The sequence below is a fragment of the Vanessa atalanta genome, chromosome 6 (assembly GCF_905147765.1).
Source record: "Vanessa atalanta chromosome 6, ilVanAtal1.2, whole genome shotgun sequence".
Lineage (NCBI taxonomy): Eukaryota > Metazoa > Arthropoda > Insecta > Lepidoptera > Nymphalidae > Vanessa > Vanessa atalanta.
In genome coordinates, this window is record NC_061876.1 from 2,818,789 (window position 1) to 2,838,873 (window position 20,085).

Below are 20,085 nucleotides of genomic sequence, written 5' to 3' on the forward strand. Positions count from 1 at the left end.
TTGTAGTGTTTTCGCTAATTTTGATATAAAAAAATATACTTATACATTTAATAATTTTCTCAGCACATCCAAATAGTATTAAACATTGACAGAAAATAAAGTATGTCAATTACGAAAAAATAAAAAAAATCTGCTCAATTAGTATGTTATATAAATTTTTTTTTTACATTAGCAGCCCGTAAATGTCCCACTGCTGAGATAAAGGCCTCCTCTCCTTTTGAGGAGAAGGTTTGGAGCATATTCCACCACGCTGCTCCAATGCGGGTTGGCGGAATACACATGTGGCAGAATTTTGTTGAAATTAGACACATGCAGGTTTTCTCACGATGTTTTCATTCACCGCCGAGCACGAGATGAATTATAAACACAAATTAAGCACATGAAATTTCAATGGTGCCTGCCTGGGTTTGAACCCGAAATCATCGGTTAAGATGCACGCGTTCTAACCACTGGGCCATCTCGGCTCTTTCTAACCACTGGGCCATCTCGGCTCTAAATATATACCAGTGACATAAAATACTTAATCAAATTGTTCTTAAAAAATCAAATGGATAGACTGCGGCAGTGAGCTCCACAACCTAGTTATTTAACTTGCCTAGTGGACGTCGTTTTATCAACTCAAAACAATCTTGACAATACAACGTTACTATCCTATATAAACGTCAAATAAAATACTATTCATTACTACAAGCTTTATTTAACTTCAATTTTTGCTATGTATGTCTTGCAATTGTATTGTGTGCAAAGGTACAGTATGTTACTCTAGTATCTACTATCTCTACTATCGAATTCTCATTGAATATTATTATTCTCACTGCTGGGCTAAGGTCTCCTCTCCCTTTGAGGAGAAGGTTTGGAGCATATTCCACCACGCTGCTCCAACTCGGGTTGGTAGATTACACATGTGGCAGAATTTCGTTGAATTAGACACTTGCAGGTTTCATCACGTTTTCCTACACCGCCGAGAACGAGATGAATTATAAACACAAATTAAGCACATGAAAATTCAGTGGTGTTTGCCTGGGTTTGAACCCGAAATCATCGGTTAAGATGCACGCGTTCTAACCATCTTTCTTGCGTTCTTTTCAAATGTTGTATATTTGGCTTTATATATGGCGTATATTGGCTGGAATAGACTATATAATATTGTATATTAACAAAACTGTGTGCTAAATTCCATTGATCAGTTATTTATACGGAATTATTAATATTCCTATTTACTCCTCCGATTAAGCTTAAAGCTTGTGCTAGGGGAGACGCCAATTAGCCCATATCATATCATAATCAGTCAGGAATGGTTCCTGTAAAAGCTTTTCTTTTGGGGCTGTTTATGATTGTTTATTATTTTCTTATGTTATAATTAATTTTCTTTGTTGCAGTGTTAATAAGGATGTAGGAGCGATGTGTGCGCCGGCCGCAGCGGCGCTGTTTTTCGCCGCGCTTGCCGCTCTTCCTTGTAAAGGTAAATATGTTTTATAATATCATACATGGATACATGCGAAATAACACGAGTAGCTACTCATTTCGAGACGGAGATGCTCATTAAGTTGGAGACAAATGGTTTTTGGAAATTTCAACTTTAAGCTAAGTAACGCTGTATGGATTTTATACATATTTATATTATTTTTGAAAATATCGAAGTACTGTATCTTACGGAGTAAAAATAATACAAATACGGAGGTTTTTTAATTTAGAATAATTCTTTTTTAATAAATGAAATTGTTTTTGTGAGAAATTAATAAGTAAATAGTATCGTTTAAATGTCTACATAGGCCTAGGTTGATAACCAAAATTCCGGTGACTCCTACAAATAAATAGGGATCGATCAGTTACCTCAATCTAAGCTTGAATTAAGTATCGAGAACCTTCTAGAGCAATAACGTACACTTACCAGAAGTCCTATGGAAAATAATCAGACGCCAGTCCACAGATCTTTTTGATATTATCTATTTGTTTTGTGACTGCAGCTGTTTCACTGTCCGTATACTGGTTCTTGCTGGAACGAGCGCTCATTAAATTTCGATTTATTCAACTTAAAATAAAAAATATTTTATCCAGCTACGATATTTTACTTAGTGGTAATTTGCGCAAGGCCGTCTGGATATGTATCCCTTACTCAGCATATATTTTACTGCTTAAACAACAACACTTAGCTCAACAGCACAGAAGTCTTAACAACTTAGTTCCCACGGTTGGTAGCACATTGACTATAAAAGGATGAATATTTCGCCCCGTGCCGCAGTCTATGGGCAGTGGTGATCACAAATAAACTCTTCAAAACGATTAATACACGAGGAATTTCGAACTCTGAAAGATAATTCTGTGCGCCAAAACTTTGATACCGTATTTATATCTATATTATGTTTTGAAATTTGTACGTTTATTTAAAAGCATTGTTGCATTATTACCGAAATCATTTACTATGAAATGTCATATTTCCAGCAGTAAATATGTCATATAAAACAAATAAATTTATATTTAATAGAACTCCGTATACCTTCAATTTTATAAAATAAAAAATAACGTCACAATATATACACTCATACGAATATAAAATTTTAATAAAATAAAAATATATATATTTTTTTTTTAAAAAGAGTCTAGCTCATAATTTGAATAATTTTATGTTAGGGTAATGAATCCGTTTCCGCACGTTAAACATTTTATTTAATATACTAAAACGTGCAGAAATGTAATGAAAAAACGCTGGTACTAAATGAATAATATTTTAATTCATATTCAAATTGAATTTATTTTAATTACTGTTATTAATTTTTTTATTATTAATATGTGAATCATTCAACTGCCAAAAAGCAATACTTTGTTGTATGTCCGTTTGATGAACGATTGAGCCAAAATAACTACAGGCAAAGACATCAAATCTTAATTCCCAAGGTTGATGGCACATTGGCAATGTAAGGATTTTTTTATATTTCATACATCGTTAATGCAGTGATAAATTTAATTCAAATTTAGAAGACAGCTTGTAGCATAGCTGAGAACCAATTGGTCTTAAGTTAATGGTAAGTGACATCGAAATATGTCCATTAAAAACTGGGTAATGCATCTGAATTTTACATGTGCCAAATTTTTATACATTTTGTGTTCAACGGTAGAGGAAATTACGTATCGGTAAAAAATTGTACAAATTAAAATCCATATAGAAACGTATATAATTTAGACGCCGAAGCCACATACATATGACCAGACCCATTATGGGATTTTATTTTATAAATCGTGTAATCTTATAAATTGTATAGTTTTATAATCATGGAAAAAATTACGTCCACGTAAACGAAGTTGCGGTCTCAGCTCGTTACCTAATAAGGCTCGTTAGCGTCCTGTTTCGTTTTTTGAATTCGAATAAATTTCGTTTTAAAATTCGCCTACCGTTACTGCAAGGAATTAAAATACACCACATTTTTTTCTCTCAGCCTTTTAAGCGAAAGCTTGAAATGTTCTTCCTAAAAAAAACTTTAATTAAATTATAAATTCGTCTTTAATTAAAATATGAGAGCTTCTGTAATAAATATTTATTTTCAAAGAGACTTAAAGGCTTTAAATTTTTAATGGTTGTCGTTTTGGAGTATTTACTCTTTCAACATTACTTAAATATAAAATGAAACGATTCAATTAGCTCTCCAAACATTCAATCGATTTTCTGAACTTAGACAACATGGAACACGAGAAGATACGTATTGTGAAACATATCTTAATTAAAACATAACTTCATAATAACTTGATGGTTTAGTACAAAAAGCAGTCATAAATTTATTGAAGATATTGTGTTGGAATCCCAGATGGTAAGCACTGATCAACAGCGCACATTTTATTAGCAATTTATCTACCAAATTGTAGTTGTATGATATAGGTAGGCGGACAAATATGCCACCTGACGGTAAGTGGTCACCACCGTAGACAATATCGCTGTAAGAAATTTTAACCATTCCTTACATCGTCAATGCGCTATTAACCTTGGGAACTAAGATGTTATGTCACTCGTGCCTTAAGTTAAACTGGAACACAACAATACTATTGTTTGACGGTAGAATATCTGATGAGTGGGTGGTACCTGCCCAGGTGGGGTTGCATAAATCCCTGCTACCAAGTAAGGGCTATTCTGTTATCCTAAAATCAAATGTTACCTATACTATAAATGGAACGACAGTTCTTACCTGGCTACTTAACCGAAATCGTCGATCCACTAAGTTAAAAAAACAAAAAAACGAAAAAAAACAGTTTTCGTATTTAACCTTTTCTCCGTAGCGGGCGAGGGATTTTACCGAAACTTTAATGCCTCTAAGTTCGCCACGATCACCCGGTTGAACAGCCTCTTTCAAACTTTCCACTTCAAGTTACGTAAACGTTACGTCGAACAGGTAATCGCGTTAAAAACTTTTCTGAATATGACCAAAATACCAAAGAAATGTCGGAGATTTAAAACCATATTTATAGCAAGGAAACACTTTTGATACAAGTTTAGATATTAATAAATATTCTTTAAAAAATGTATATTTTATTTTATGTACTATAATCAGGCATAAAATTAAATAGCTTTTTCTCTAAGTCGTTCTAAAAATAGTACAAATATCAACCTGCGCTTCTCAAATGTAGGCGTGAGACCCTTTTTTCCCATCATCATTAGCAGATTAATTTAGTAAGTAATTAAATAAGGTTTTCTTTTACTAAGAGGAAAACTTTTAAGTCAAATTATATTATTTCTCGAAGTATATGTTTACAAAGTGTAAATAAAACATTACTTAGCTATACATTAGACTTTAATATTATATCTATTCGGGTGTAGACATTTGACAATATTTAATTTTGCTTTTCAATAACTATCAATAAATAATAACTAACAGAGCAATACCTAAACTATATATTCGTATATATACATAGTAACGTTCATTAATTCTCTCACATATACTTACACACACACACACACACATAAAGAGCAAACACATTGTACATAATTGCTGTGTAACATACATAAAGGGGATCTGGACTGCTACAAATTATTTTATAATAATAATAATTTTATAGCCTAGCTAGGAGTACAGCACTTCATCCGCCTAGTATTTATTACTGTTATATGTCATTCTCAATGCCCTTTTCAGCTATATAATAAAATATTAAAAATTTTCATAGATTTATTTTGCTCGATTAGGAAATTGAGCGGCTATTCAACAAGCGAAAAAATTAATATAATCATAACATCACTTGAATTAATTGTGAGTTAATATTAGATTCCCCGTATATTTTAGTCTTAGATTGATATATTTAGAGGCACTAAAACAAACGAGTTAACTTTATCATCTTAGTGTATGTAATAGCTGCGCTTGACACACACACTATCGCATAACGTCATCCTACTTTACTAGTGTGCGTGTATTTAGTGACCACTATTTTTTACGACTGTCAGCTTTGACAGTATATAATCAAATATTTGAGGTATAATTAAACATTATTAATCTAATCCATCTTTCCAGGAACTGACGCGGATTCGTCGACGATACCAAACGAAGAACAGGAGTCAACTTCACCGCCCATAATAAACAAAGTTTATCAAATGCTACACGATATTTCAAGTTCACACAATCAAGCTAAACTCCTCAACTTTAATTACACACTTAATGAACCGAATAGTTTCGAAAATAGTAATCAAAAACATTTCCCGAGCACAGAGAATACTAACTACATGTGCTGTCAAGATTTCATTCTGCCCAGTAATCAAGATGGCGCTATCCCAAAACAAATGCTAAATAAAGATAATAAGAGAAATAGAAAGAGACGGGTCGTTAATGTGATAAGGACGGATGAGAATTACACATTAAGCTATGTACAAGTGACGACGGTTACGTCTGATCCAGAACCAATGGCAATGGAAAGAAGACGTAAGCCAGGGGAAGCTGGTTCCAGTGCTCCACTTCTGAACTACATATTTGATACATATTCTAACACGCATCAACATCGAAATGAAAGGTTTTTATTTTGATTAATTAATTATTTATACACTATGACCATTTGAAATAAGTCACATGTGAAATTGCCAATTAGAAATTTAGGTAACTTTTTAACAACAGTCCTAATAACATCCCCAAAATATGCATACCGATTGATTTAAGATATAATTATATATATTATAACCTTTGAATTGACCTAATGATATATTTTTTTTATGATATATGTTATATGTAGGCAGATAGGCAAACTGGCCATCTGATGGCACTTATATACCTCCCACAGACAATATATCACAAAAGCGCCACCGACCTTGGTAGCTAATATGTTATGATTCTTGTGACTGTAGTTACACTGGCGCATTATCTCTTCAAAGTAGAATATCTGTTTAGTGGGCGTTACCTTTACGGACTTGCACAAAGTCTTATAACCACTGTTGAAGAAATATTATAAAAAAGAGTAATATAACGCTCTTTGTAAAACAATTTTTAATTATTAATAATAATTAATGACTTCTTGGCGTTTTCGTCTTGACTTAGCCTTATATTGGAAAAATTTATTATATATTTATATCATTGTAAAAAAGATCTAGTTTTATAAACACGAGTACCTCTTTATTTTATGAATCTAATCATAACCCCTATAGTAAATTTAATACAAGAATCAGGCGTAAGACCAAAGGCTTTGGCGTGCTCTTCGATGAACGCTAGTGACTGCTACTGAAGTTCTTGTCAAAAAAACATAATTATTGTTTAGAGACCCAAACCGGGTATTAAACCTAGGATCTGCATATTTATGTATACCCATTAGTTCAACGAAGCAGTGATGAGCCTTTATTAGTTAGGCGTAGATCTTGTCGTGTAATTTTGTATTTTTTCACATAGAATACGTAAAAAATAATCTTAGCTTAAACTACATGACTGAACATACCGGCCTTTTGAAAAGTTAGTACAAAACATTGCATTATATTAATAATTTTCTTTGATATATTTAACACACGAAACTGATAACGCTACGCTCAAAACAACCACACGTCAACCATCGATGAAGTTTACGGACGATTGAGCGGTTTCGAAATTGACAGTGATGTAAATACTTCATCCGTAAAATATGAAACAACACCACTGAACACCCACCCACACTGAACACGCGCTTGTAAATAAACAATGTATACTTTTAAACAAAACTAACTACATTCTTGATTGTACAATAAAAATAAAATAACAGGCTATTAATGTCCCACTACTGGGCTCAGACCTCCATTCCGTTTGTGGATACGGCTTGGAGCATATTTCACCACGCTGCTCCAATGTGGGTTGTGGACATATATGACAGAACTTCATTGAAATTAGACGGAGGTTTCCCTACGATGTTTTCCTTTAGCAACGAGCACGAGATGAATTATAAACACAAACTGATATAACACAAGCATATGAAAATTCAAGTTTGTTTTGAGCCCACAAATATCGATCAAGATCCACATGTACTTTTTATCTCACCTTAATTTATCTAAATCCATTACATAACAGCAAAAAAATATAATATATTTCACAAAAATATTAACCTTTCAATTAAAAAGGTTAATATTTTTGTGATGAAAGAGCGGCAGCAGGGAGGGGCGTGATAAGAAACTGTCATGACCTATGCCGTCACGGAAAACACCGAAAACATCAGAACATAAATGGAAAAAACAAAATCTAAAATATTCGTCGCTAAATAAAAAGAATTTTAAAGTATAATCGTAAAAAATAAAAATACAGGTCAATGTGACATTTTCATTCGGAACACTTACGAGCTATACATACGGTCGTTTTGGTTAAGTACAGTGTTTACTCGTAACGTACGGTATGGAAAAACATGCAAATATTGTGCTATTTCGCTTCTTCGGTATTAGGAACATTGCTTTGCGCGCGACTTTGTTCGTTTCGTCGTTTAATTTCAACATTTGATACAGAAATAGTATACATATATTATATTACAGTACATACATTTTCAACGATGTTTTTTCATAAAAGAGCTGTGATTCCGGAGTTTACTTTCCGGATAGTTACAAACTTACAAAATTCGCGTGGTTTTGGCTTAGAAAAAAATATATATAATTTTTTATCATCATTAGATGCGACTGACTGATGTAGATGTTCTTAGGCGTAAATTATAAAATAAGACACGTCCGACGTAAGTGATAACTTAAACTAATCGCTGCCGTATGCGTATGAGAAACGGAAGCCAGACAGACTGGCGCCGTAACGCGTTACGTAACGAAGCAGTTTACCCTCCCATAAGAAGTTTTCACTTCAGAAATATATAACATAGAATCCTTTACATAATTAATAAAATAAGTAATAAAATGCTTAGAAAACAGTGCTTAAACATACCTTCAGTTACCGAAGAACACAACATGCACCGAATAGTGTTCATAACATTAATATAAGTGACTTCTATATACCAAATTACATTAGATTTTCGAAACAAATATCAAAAACAATTGTATTTGTAATATTAAGTTTATATCAGCAATATAAATATAAATAAATATATATATATACTGTCTACGAAATGCCGGAAATTACGTCTTCGAAACTCGGTCTTTTATCCAACAGCCATACAACCTCCTTCAATCATTCTTAACTATACGTTATTCGAAGCTATTCGAAACTTGAATTAAATAAAGGCTCAACACTTTACAATTCAAAATTAGAATAATCTATTTATATCCAATGTAATATGAACCATCTTATATTACAATTCATATAAAGTTTTATTTTTATATTTTATCACCTTGTTAAGCACATGAAATTCAGTGGTGCTTGCCTGGGTTTGAATCTGAAATCATCGGTTAAGATGCACGCGTTCTAACCACTGGGCCATCTCGGTTTTTTCGCTCCGCTTATAAAAATACTGACAAGAAATATAAGCCATTTCTTACAATCCGCTACAACATATAAATTTTAGATATTTTGTCCCTTGTGTTGGTAGTGTTTCTTGTTATACTGATTCATCACCAATAACTACAATTACCTTACAATAAAACAGACAGCGTACACTGTTCATATATTTTATTTTAGTAGTTGACTATAGAATAATTTAAGAATATACTCCGTGGTTTTTAGCTATAAAATTTTCAAATAAGGTTTTCAAAAAAGGTTTAATATCAGTAAATTTTCAAAGGCTAAATTTGTTTTTAAAGTAATTCACTCGTGTCTAATGTCTCATGCTTGGTGGAATAAGAAAACATCGTTCGGAAACAACGGGTGTTTTGAGAAAATGTGATGGTATAAACTCCAAGCCTTCTATGTAAGGCCTCCTCTCACTTTGAAGAGAAAGCTTGGAGCATATTCCACCACGCTGCTTCAATGCGGTTTAGTGGATACACATGTGGCAGAATTTCGTTGAAATTAGACACATGCAGGTTTCCTCACGATCTTTTACTTCACCGCCGAGCACGAGATGAATTTAAAAAAAAAATTAAGCACATGAAGATTCAGCGGTGCTTGCCTGGGTTTGAACCCGAAATCATCGGTTAAGATGCATGCGTTCTAACCACTGGGATATCATGTCATTGGTTACTTATTTATATCTAAATTTCAAAAGTAATTGCCTGGTCTACTGGCCTAAACCTACTTGCGTAGCGAGATGTTTATAGGCGATTATATATTTTTTACTTTTTATTATAAAAAGGTAATTTTTTGGTTATAAAATATAAAGTTCTAGGCTCGGCTGGTTTATGTGACTGTTCCGAGGCTATAGATTCAAACCCTATGACGTCATAAAATATAAAATTCGATAAGACCGGAATCTAACCTTACCGTAACATCAATGACAAAAGAACAGGGCTGCGGATACGTGGATGTTCCTGCTCAGAAAAATATTAATAAGGTATTATAAATATATCTTCAAAATGATTAATGAAATACTTAAGCGATGTCCCTTATTTGCTTCATCGTTTAAATTAATTTATGAATTTACATAATGTTATGAATTTATACCTTAATTCAATTCGAATCTTAATTTTCCCTTCAAATATATTCGACTATCTTCATAAACTTAGTTCGAAATGTTTGTTAGAAACTGAAGTGTAATTCGATTTACTATTCGCAAGTAATAGTTGTGTTGTTTTTGTTTATAGTTACTTATTTTGTTTGGATTAAACGAAACAAATACAGTATTGTTTTCGTAGTTGATTTGTTTTGGTGTATTCGTTTAGGTTTAATAAAAATTTGTATTCGAGTTGTTTATCCAATGCTGTAGGTGTTTTCAACTGATACATATGATCTAATTAAATCGTGTTCTCTTAGTTGACGGCCTCGGTGGTCTTGCTCATAGATTCGAATCCTACGAATTCCCAACCCTTAAGTTACGAAGTTAGAAATTTCAATTGTAAACACCCCTTTATATTCCTACTATACTTTTAACCGTCTCACTTTCTGGAGAGGATTGGGGATTTGGTTGACTTTTTATCATTAAGAAACCCGAACAACAACTTCCCATAATTAATAAAAACGATGCTTAAATAACATGCATTGCGTACGCCGAGCGATTTAAAGTATCGCGAAAAATGTAACAAGTATTATTTAAAAGATATTTCTTTGTATACGAAAACAATGAAAACTTTATGTCGCTCTTTAAATTTAATATAACGTTATACCTTACGAGTATCCTGCAAGAATGCTTTTAACTATAATTTTAACCGTTTCCGAGATTTTCCGCTGCTTCCATTATATTCACAATGCGATCTACATGTTTAATTTCACTTCATCTAGACACGCGGTAGCGTGTCAGCCAAGTTCTAGTAACAGAACTGGCGTGCAGCACCGTGTGTAATATTACACGAACCATTTGGAGCCACTTTTGACCTCCTCATAACTCAAAAACTATTTGACATAAATGTGTCAAATTTGGCTCATATATTGAGACTCGCGAGATACATATGTGTTCCAAATTTCATAAACGTATCTCAAATGGTTATTTAGATATTTACGTCTAAAAATCGTCATTTTTATCACTGACTGACCTATAGATCAAAACTATAACCTACTTCCAGGTGACCTAGAAAGTTGAAATTTGGCATGCAGGTAGATAATTAGGCCAATATAAAGGAAAAAATCTGAAACTGGTAATTTTTTATCATTTTATTATAATTTTTCATTTTATTGGGTCTATAGGAACACTTATATACTTAGTTCCTTTAATAACTGTAATAAAAAAGTTATGTAAGAACCAGCAATCAAAACTTATGACAGCCGGTCTTAATGTGGATTTTAAGGTCTTCACGTGAATATATAACAAGTTGAATACCACCCTTAAGTTTTTTAAATCCAAATATTTCCGTTTTATTATTACTTATTAGTATAGATGACTTTGGTATTTATTACGTTATTAACTAGCATTTAGCGCACATCAATGGTGCAAAATCTATATATATACTTTAAAAAATAATAATAATAGGCATTTCGGTACACGGCGCGCGACATGACGCCGAAGCAGCGGGATAGAAGCGTTCTGATTAAACCTTTACGCGGACGTGTCTGAGCGAGTGGCAACCGCGCTCATAAGAATTATTTCAATACCTTCCGATGGAAACTGCCTAGTCTATTCGACTGCATATTTTTTGTTTGAGTATACTAGTATACAACAATAAAATAGGTTTCGTGAGACTGTAGTAGAGTATGTATATCGTAACAGGAATGATTTAAGTTTGTACTCTAGCGCTACAAACGGGGATCCTTATTGCTTGGAAGAACAGTATCGAGCGAGCATGCTGATATCAGCAAAGGACTGGTGAATGGGTCCAATGGAAAAATAGAGAAAGTACATTGAGGACGTCGACAACAGCAATAGTGCACGTAAAATAACAATTCAATTTAAACATAATTTAATTTGCGAACTAGAAGCCAAACCAAGTTACAGATATTAAGTAATGTACATTTATGTTCAAAGGAAACAATTCTCTATTTTCTTAGCATATTCTACTACTATACACAAATCACAAGGCCTTCGCCTTGACGGTGCTCTTTTCGACATAGGCTCCTCTATATTAAGTAAAGAGCAGGCTTACGTTGGCCTCTTTAGAGTTAAAAACTTAGATGGAGTACATCTTATCAATTTAGGTCCAAGTCAAATCAAGACACAAGAGAGCTCTATTGTAGAGTACAACCGTCTGCGCACATTATACCACCCCTACTTGGGCAAGTTAAGTATAAACAGAAAACGCGTAAAAAATATCCGGACACTGAATGGGCAATTCACTCGAACATTTAAGAGGTACCTACAAGAAAAATAAGAACGTATAAAAAAAAGACAATTAAACCCCGTAAACATAAGAAAATAGAATAGCTTAACAAAAACCATTTGGTATTAATTTTGTTAATAATAAGTACCTACTAATAATTTATATACAAAAAGTAGTGATATCCCATCAAAAACATAAATGTAAAAATGAGAGCCAAGTTAAGTATTATGATATATACCTTGGTTGTTGTCTTCAACGACAAAAGAAGTGAGATCTAAATTTGCCAAGTTAAATAGTCCTTTCTGAAATTTATTTATAACTACATAAAATATCATTTCTTCTTAGAACTTGGGGTAATATATTGTTGCCTAAGGTCTGACTTGGCTAGTTCTCATATACAAATTATATTATAGCCTTCGTAAGTTCTAAGCCTGTTACAAATGAATTATAAACACAAATTAAGCACGCAAATATTCAATGGTACTTGTCTAGATATGAACTCGCAATATCTGGTTAAGATTCATGTTTTCTAGTGACTGGACCATCGCAGCTCTTAATGTACGTTAATACTAACTAAGCAATACTGAGCTGTCCTCCATTCTTCTTAGATGTTCTGAGTTATAATTTGTTATTCTAAACACAAACTACAATTTGTGTTTATAAACATATAAGAACTAGCCAAGTCAGACCTTAGGCAACAATATATTACCCCAAGTTCTAAGAAGAAATGATATTTTATGTAGTTATAAATAAATTTCAGAAAGGACTATTTAACTTGGCAAATTTAGATCTCACTTCTTTTGTCGTTGAAGACAACAACCAAGGTATATATCATAATACTTAACTTGGCTCTCATTTTTACATTTATGTTTTTGATGGGATAGATCACTATAACTACAATGTATATCATACTAACCAATTAACGGCTAAGCTAACAAATACCAGGATACTATACTGGCTTGAGAATTTTGAAATGTATCTCATACTTACCAATTAACGGCTATCCTTACAAAAACAAGGAGACTGAGCTGTCTTGAGAATTTTTCAACACAAATAATAAAACTTATTTTGATTATATTTGATATTTGAATATATTTATTGGCTCAACACTGGTTGATCCCAGAGTCCTCCAAAAAGCCCTTGGGTTCTACTACTGTATCACTATCACTACCACGATACTACCACTACCATTAGACCACAGAAGCTGTCAATCAAACAGACATTATAATTATGGAGCTATGTATAATGTTTCTTTCGAGTAAAAGTTCAAGATCAAATTTGACATTTGTGTATGTCACTTTTTTGATACAAGTGTTCACTACAGTAATATTATCATTTATTTTTGTATATAGATATCTCTATAAAAAAAAGTATTGTTCGACAAGAAACAATAGTAAGGACCATTTTGTATCATTGATTTTTATGTAGACGTTTAAAGTAAGCACGCGTGGTCGATATAAGAGAACTCTGTACCATTTTTTATTTAGTTAGCGTCTCAATTGTAGATCGCAATCAGGACTATCCCAAGTTATTCTAACTTACAGATTTATTTATAAAACTTAATATATGACAATCTCATGGTATCCAATGCTTTAACTAATTAAGGAACAAAACGAGTAACATAACAAATTTTTTATGGCACATCAATTTCCAAACTACCAATTTAAAAAGTTTTTCCTTTAATTTAAATCAAACTTCTGTGTTACTTCTGATATAAAACAAATTTAGATTTCACAGTTTTTAGAACATTAAAAATAATTATTAACACTTCAATATTTTTTTCTAGACCAGGAAATGGCAACAGTATCTACGTAGCCGCAGGACCAGAAATTGAAGCGCTGGTTGGTTCTACTGCACATCTGGACTGCAAAGTTGACGCTCTTCACGATAAACTGGTAATGTATGTTCCAGCATTCCAACTTTCCAGCAGTCACGGGTTTAAGTACATAGCAAGGAATACAAGTAAATAGTTAGACGTTTATATATATAATGTACAAGCAACTGGTCTAGTCTTCATAAGATATTACATATTATCGTTAAAATACACTGTACAACACGCCTTGCGTAGTTAAATAATATATTTATCTACATAAGATCATGTAGATTTACTTGGTGGCAGGGCTTTGTGCAAGCCCATCTGGGTAGGTACCAAACATAGCATTTTATTTTTTTTAGCATTAGCAGCCTGTAAATTTTCCCACTGCTGGGCTAAAGGCCTCCTCTCCCTTTGAGGAGAAGGTTTGGAGCATATTCCACCACGCTGCTCCAATGCGGGTTGGCGGAATACACATGTGGCAGAATTTCGTTGAAATTAGACACATGCAGGTTTCATCACGATGTTTTCCTTCACCGCCGAGCACGAGATGAATTATAAACATATAAGGTGTTTATAGGTACCAAACACTCATCAGATATTCTAATACCAATCAGCAGTACTCAGTATTGTTGTATTCCAGTGAAGGGTGAGCCAGTGTAACTACAGGTGGCGCATTGGTGATGTAAGGAATGTTTAATATTTCTTACAGCGCTGTTGTCTATAGGCGGTGGTGACCACTTACCATCGGGTAGCACAATTGATTGTCCGCCTTCCTATATCATAAAAAAAACTTAGTCTCGAAAGGCAGTTGACAATATTGTGAGGAAACCTGGTACGTGTCGCACAAAAATCTGCCATGAGGAATGTTGTCATTTTCGTCTAACTACGCAGGGTGTATAACACAGGGCGTGTTATGTTATATCTTTTGATAATTTGTTAGTCAATGAATAACAAGTGCTGGTTAAATATTTAATATCAATAATAATACGTCCATTTTATTTAGTGGAACCATAATCGAATATAGTTTGTAAGTTCAGAGGGATAGCTTGTTAGTTAAGACTTTGATAGGTCATCTTTGATGGTTTTCTGTTAGACGAATAACAACGAAGGGTCAAGTCCAAGTCACACGAAACTCGACCATTACAAAACTTTTAATGATGATATGCATTATTTACACGAACAAATTGGACCTACAATTTGAGAATCACAACCAAAGCTCTTTCTGGTATATCAAATTCCTAACACCGAAAACTAGCACGGTAAATATATTTTAAGCTGTACTGTCGTTCGAAGGCATCAATTATTGTAAGGCGATTATTGGAAATCAGCGTTGGAAGTCGAGAGCCCGATTTGGATTGCCGACATAAGCAATGCAGTACAATACAGTGCAGTACGATAGTGAAATTTACTTTAAGTTTTGTTATTTATAAGTTACTTGTTGTGACGGCAGTTACAATGAACGACCTCGAGAGAAGCAAATAATACGTTTAATTATTTAAAATATTTAATAAAAAAAAAGATGTAAAGAAATTACATTTATCTTATCCACTAATTAGCCTTGTGTCGAAGCGTGAGTCAGAAGTGAAGTTTCCTTCGTACTCGGTACCGATCGTTGGCGGCGATTCGTCGGTGGTCTTGATGTTGCAACTCGTACGATTCCCACGTTATGTGTTATGAAGAATTATTGAATTCACGACCATCGCTTTGTTGGTCTTTGTGTTGAATTCCACAGAATGCTCCAGAAAGATGTCAAGAATTCTTGAATGTGTATAGATCGCTGAGTTATCGTTATATAGTGCATTTATAGCACGGCTATGTTTTTCCATTGTCATTGTTATGATTGTATTTGAAAATAAAGATTTATTATTTAAATTAAAGTAAAAGTTATAATCTCAAGTCACTCCTAAAGAACCTTTTCGAATTAAGGAGATGATGATGGAATAATAAAAAATTGAACTTGGAAATGTTTTTTTACGATTTTATTCAGATACTTCTTTAAATACTTCAGCTTCGCCCGCGTGTTAGGGTTGTCACGTTTAAAGTTTCCGATTTCTCTATCCCTGGTGACGTATACGAATATCATAAACAAACTCATTCTCATAATTATTAATATTTGTCAGGATTGTGCTTTAAAGGGAATAATTGACAGTTTAATAATTCTTGCAATTTGAATTTCAAACAGTTAATACAGTACAATTGTACATCGTTTGCTTATTACAGTGTTGTTGTAATAGAACATGAATCATGAATAACAGGCTATTACAGTCAAATCATTTAATACTATTGTAATTTACTATGATAATGTCATGTTGGTCTAATTAATATGCGAGGTTCGTGAACGATACAATTTGTTGCCAATATCCAATTAAGGTTAACAGTAAGCAGTCTTAAATGATAAATGTTTTTGATAATTGAATTAGATTAATAGATTAGTAATTATTAATGAGATTGATCTCTTCCGCTAATATAAGGTTTCGATCGTTGCTGATGTGGTTGTACCAGAATTTCCCAAAAATTTGGAATATATTATTTTTTTACTTCATTTACTTGGAAGGCTTTGGGCAAATCCTTCTGGGTACCACCCAATATCAATACGTATCTAGTGTAGTTGTGTTTCGGTGTGAAAGGTGAGTGTTACTCCAGGCACAAGGTACATAAAATCTTTGTTGCCAAGATAGATGGAGCATTGGCGATGTAAGGAATGGTCAGTGTTTCTTTTCTTTCGCTAATGTCTATGAGTGGTGCTTATCATTAGGTGGCATATTTGCTTGACCTAAATTATAACATATGTTCCATCACAGGACACTGATTTTTGTGAAAAACAGCATTGTTAATCTGTTTATTTGAAAGAAGCAACTTGCCAATTGTTTTCGCTGGAGGCTGCTTTCCGAAACGGTGGTAGTGTTTAAATATTGACGATCTAAAACATTCATTGTGAAGTTTACTTGAATAAAACTGATTTGACTTGATTTTAACATAATAAATATTTAAAAAAAAAAATTTGTGAAAATGACGACACAGACTTTATAGTTTAAAATTTTTAATGTGGTTCCTATATTTACAAATCATTCTTCGCAATATTTAGAAAGCATTGGCAAAATCCTGCATATGCAGGATAACAATCTGCCACATGCATAACGTGGACCCCGACCAACATTTTGGCATTAGCTCTAAACGTATTCCTCGTGAAGAAAGTTTACCCAGCGGTGGAATATTTATGCATTTACGTTTACTAAAAATTTTGTATTGTTTCTTAGAAATTTATTTACTTAGTTTTTTCGCACTTAATATTTTTTTATATAAATAATATGAAATCCAGCGAGATCTTTCTTCCATCTTAATTAGTTTTGGGTTGATGCGATATGAAGTATATTTCCCTAGCGGCTCGTGTGATGTAATGAACAACGCACGTCGCTGTATGTATAAATTACACGAATTTTGTCAACGGCTCCAATTGTGTATAACATTTACACGACATATTTTTCTTTTCTCTCGAGAACGTATTGCCTACATAATATTTAGACAATCATCAAGGATTTCAGTAAGCCTGCATTTCGCATATTTTTTTTTATGTTATCGGTAGGCGGACGAGCAAATGGGCCACCTGTTGGTAAGCGGTCACCACCGCCCATAGACAATGGCGTTGTATATATTAACCATTTCTTACATCACCAATGCGCCACCAACCTTGGGAACTAAGATATTACGTCCCTTGTGCCTGTAGTTACACTGGCTCACTCACCCTTCAAACTGGAAGACAACAATACTGAGTAGTACTGTTTGGCGGTAAAATATCTGACGAGTAGGTGGTACCTACCCAGATGGGCCTGGATGCACAAAGCCCTACCACCAAGCGTTGCAGCAACCTGATCAAATGAGGTTCAAGTTTCTAGGATGCAAATATATGTAAGAATAGTAAAATACCCTTTAAGTCTATTTGCTATACCACCAGCTCAATTCCTCCAGAGAGCAGGCTCTAGCCCAGCAGTGGGAAACAAAACTTTAACGTAGTCTTATATAAAAATAGGGTATTTGGAATATTCTGTACTATTAAACCTTAAAGTTAATTGCAGAATAAAATTAATATTTATAATCATTAATAATGTTTGTATTCCAAATCAAACAGCAAGAAATATTAATAGGGGTTAAAAGAATTCATGTTTTGAAATAAAAAAATAATCACAAGATATCTACAGATATCGGTTTTCTAGCATATTGTAGGAAGTTAGAGACAAAATTAGGGGAAGTCATTGCATAACAATACTGTGACAATGTTGCCAGTTCTAAGAATTGAATATTTTTTTCCTGATTACGTTGAAGGAAAAAGGAGGGTTATGATTTTGATCGGTATGTATGTAAGTGTTTGGGTATGTATATTAATTTGTTTCCGCATATCTTCTAAAGTACTTATGATAATTTAACAAATGATGTATCGTGTGAAGAGCCTAGATTGTCCGTTGATTATAAGTTATGTGACGTCACGTTGTATTAAATATGGCGCTCTTTAGTGAATATTATGTCATAAACTGAATATATAGATAGAGCTTATTTAACACATTTTAAAAAAAATACATAAATATTATTAATAGCGTTTGTTTGCATGAATTTAAAAAAAAAAGACCTCAAATTTTTAATAATTTTTTCTCTCTACAAATTTACTCAAAATATATGTAAAACAACCCTAAATATTAATTTTATTATTTTTATTAATATAAAATTATTATATAAGGTCCTTTTTATTTAAAGGAAGTCAAAAAACGAACACTCGACTACTGAATACACAATACACGCTTCAAAAAGTATGAAACAATAAATATTCTCATCTGAAATTGTTACGTGCAAACTATTCATTATTTATCGTCTATTAAGTAAACAACTGACACGTTTGCTGTCTATCGACAAAAAGTTTAAAAAAAAAATTTAAAATATGTTACACAGGTTTCGTGGGTGCGTCGGAAAAACGACGAGCTACCAATGGAGTTGCTCACGACCGGCACACAGCAATACACCGCCGACGACAGGTGAATATATACATACAAATCTATGCATATGTGTGTGACATCCATTTTTGTGCACGCATTGGAAACCAGAAAGGTCTGAACCCGGGCCTCTGGGTTATAATTGGATTATGTGGGATTCTTACTACGACCTCCGGGGTCGAGTATGTGTACACCGGTTTCCATGGGTACCGCTCCAAGGTCCCGGGTTCAATTCCCGGCCGAGTCGATGTAGAAAAAGTTCATTTGTTTTCTATATTGTCTTGAGTCTAGGTGTTTGTGGTACTGTCGTTACTTCTGATTTTCCATAACACAAGTGCTTTAGCTACTTACATTGGGATCAGAGTAATGTATGTGATGATGTCCAATATTTATTTATTTATCAAACCATTTCTTATGATTGTCATACATACCGTTATCGTCTCGCTTATTTCTAGCTAGCATTGACCAATGACGTGCAAGTAATAGGTTCTCTAGGATTTCAACTCGTGGCATAGACTTTGAATATCAACCAATCGTATCGATGTATTCTTAATGTCAAGGAGATACACAAAATCCATTTTTAAATATTTATTTGATTTGATTCAATTTGATTGAGTAATTTCACAATATTAACTACACGATTAACTCAATAATACTTATGGACCATATTTAAATGCTTCAAACTTGATTGCAAATATCTTAATTAAGAACAATTAATAACTTATTATCCAAAAATATGTTGACAAGTTTACAAAATAATTTTAAAAAAGTCCCTCCGTTGAAAATGATTACTTGACATAAAAAGTAATATTTTAAAAATAAAAACAAACGAGATAAAAAAAAGATCTACATAAGCGTTGGCTACAAGGGAGCCTCTAATATATGTATGTGTGAATGAATCTGTATGAGTAAACCTCTACATATATGCGTGTACATTAATAGAAATTGTGTGTAAACCGTATGTACACACTCTTATAATACAAATATAGAAATAACACGTATTTTAGGTCAAAATGGTAAAAGGCAAATATTTAATAATTTAATACAATGTTAATATGCCATATGATCTTATATTAATAAAAAAAAAAACTATAACAAAA

General features: G+C 33.1%; 1 protein-coding gene across 1 annotated transcript in view; it reads left to right on the forward strand.

The window, feature by feature from the left end:
* The first annotated feature begins 1,401 nt into the window (after nucleotides 1–1,401).
* The window catches only part of LOC125064660, a 28,960-nt gene continuing 10,276 nt past the window's right edge, over nucleotides 1,402–20,085 (forward strand). Inside the window, exons 1-4 of the mRNA XM_047671819.1 lie at nucleotides 1,402–1,462; nucleotides 5,490–5,982; nucleotides 13,977–14,085; nucleotides 18,945–19,027. Coding sequence (XP_047527775.1) covers nucleotides 1,402–1,462; nucleotides 5,490–5,982; nucleotides 13,977–14,085; nucleotides 18,945–19,027 — 746 coding nt within the window. The remainder of the gene's footprint in view (nucleotides 1,463–5,489; nucleotides 5,983–13,976; nucleotides 14,086–18,944; nucleotides 19,028–20,085) is intronic.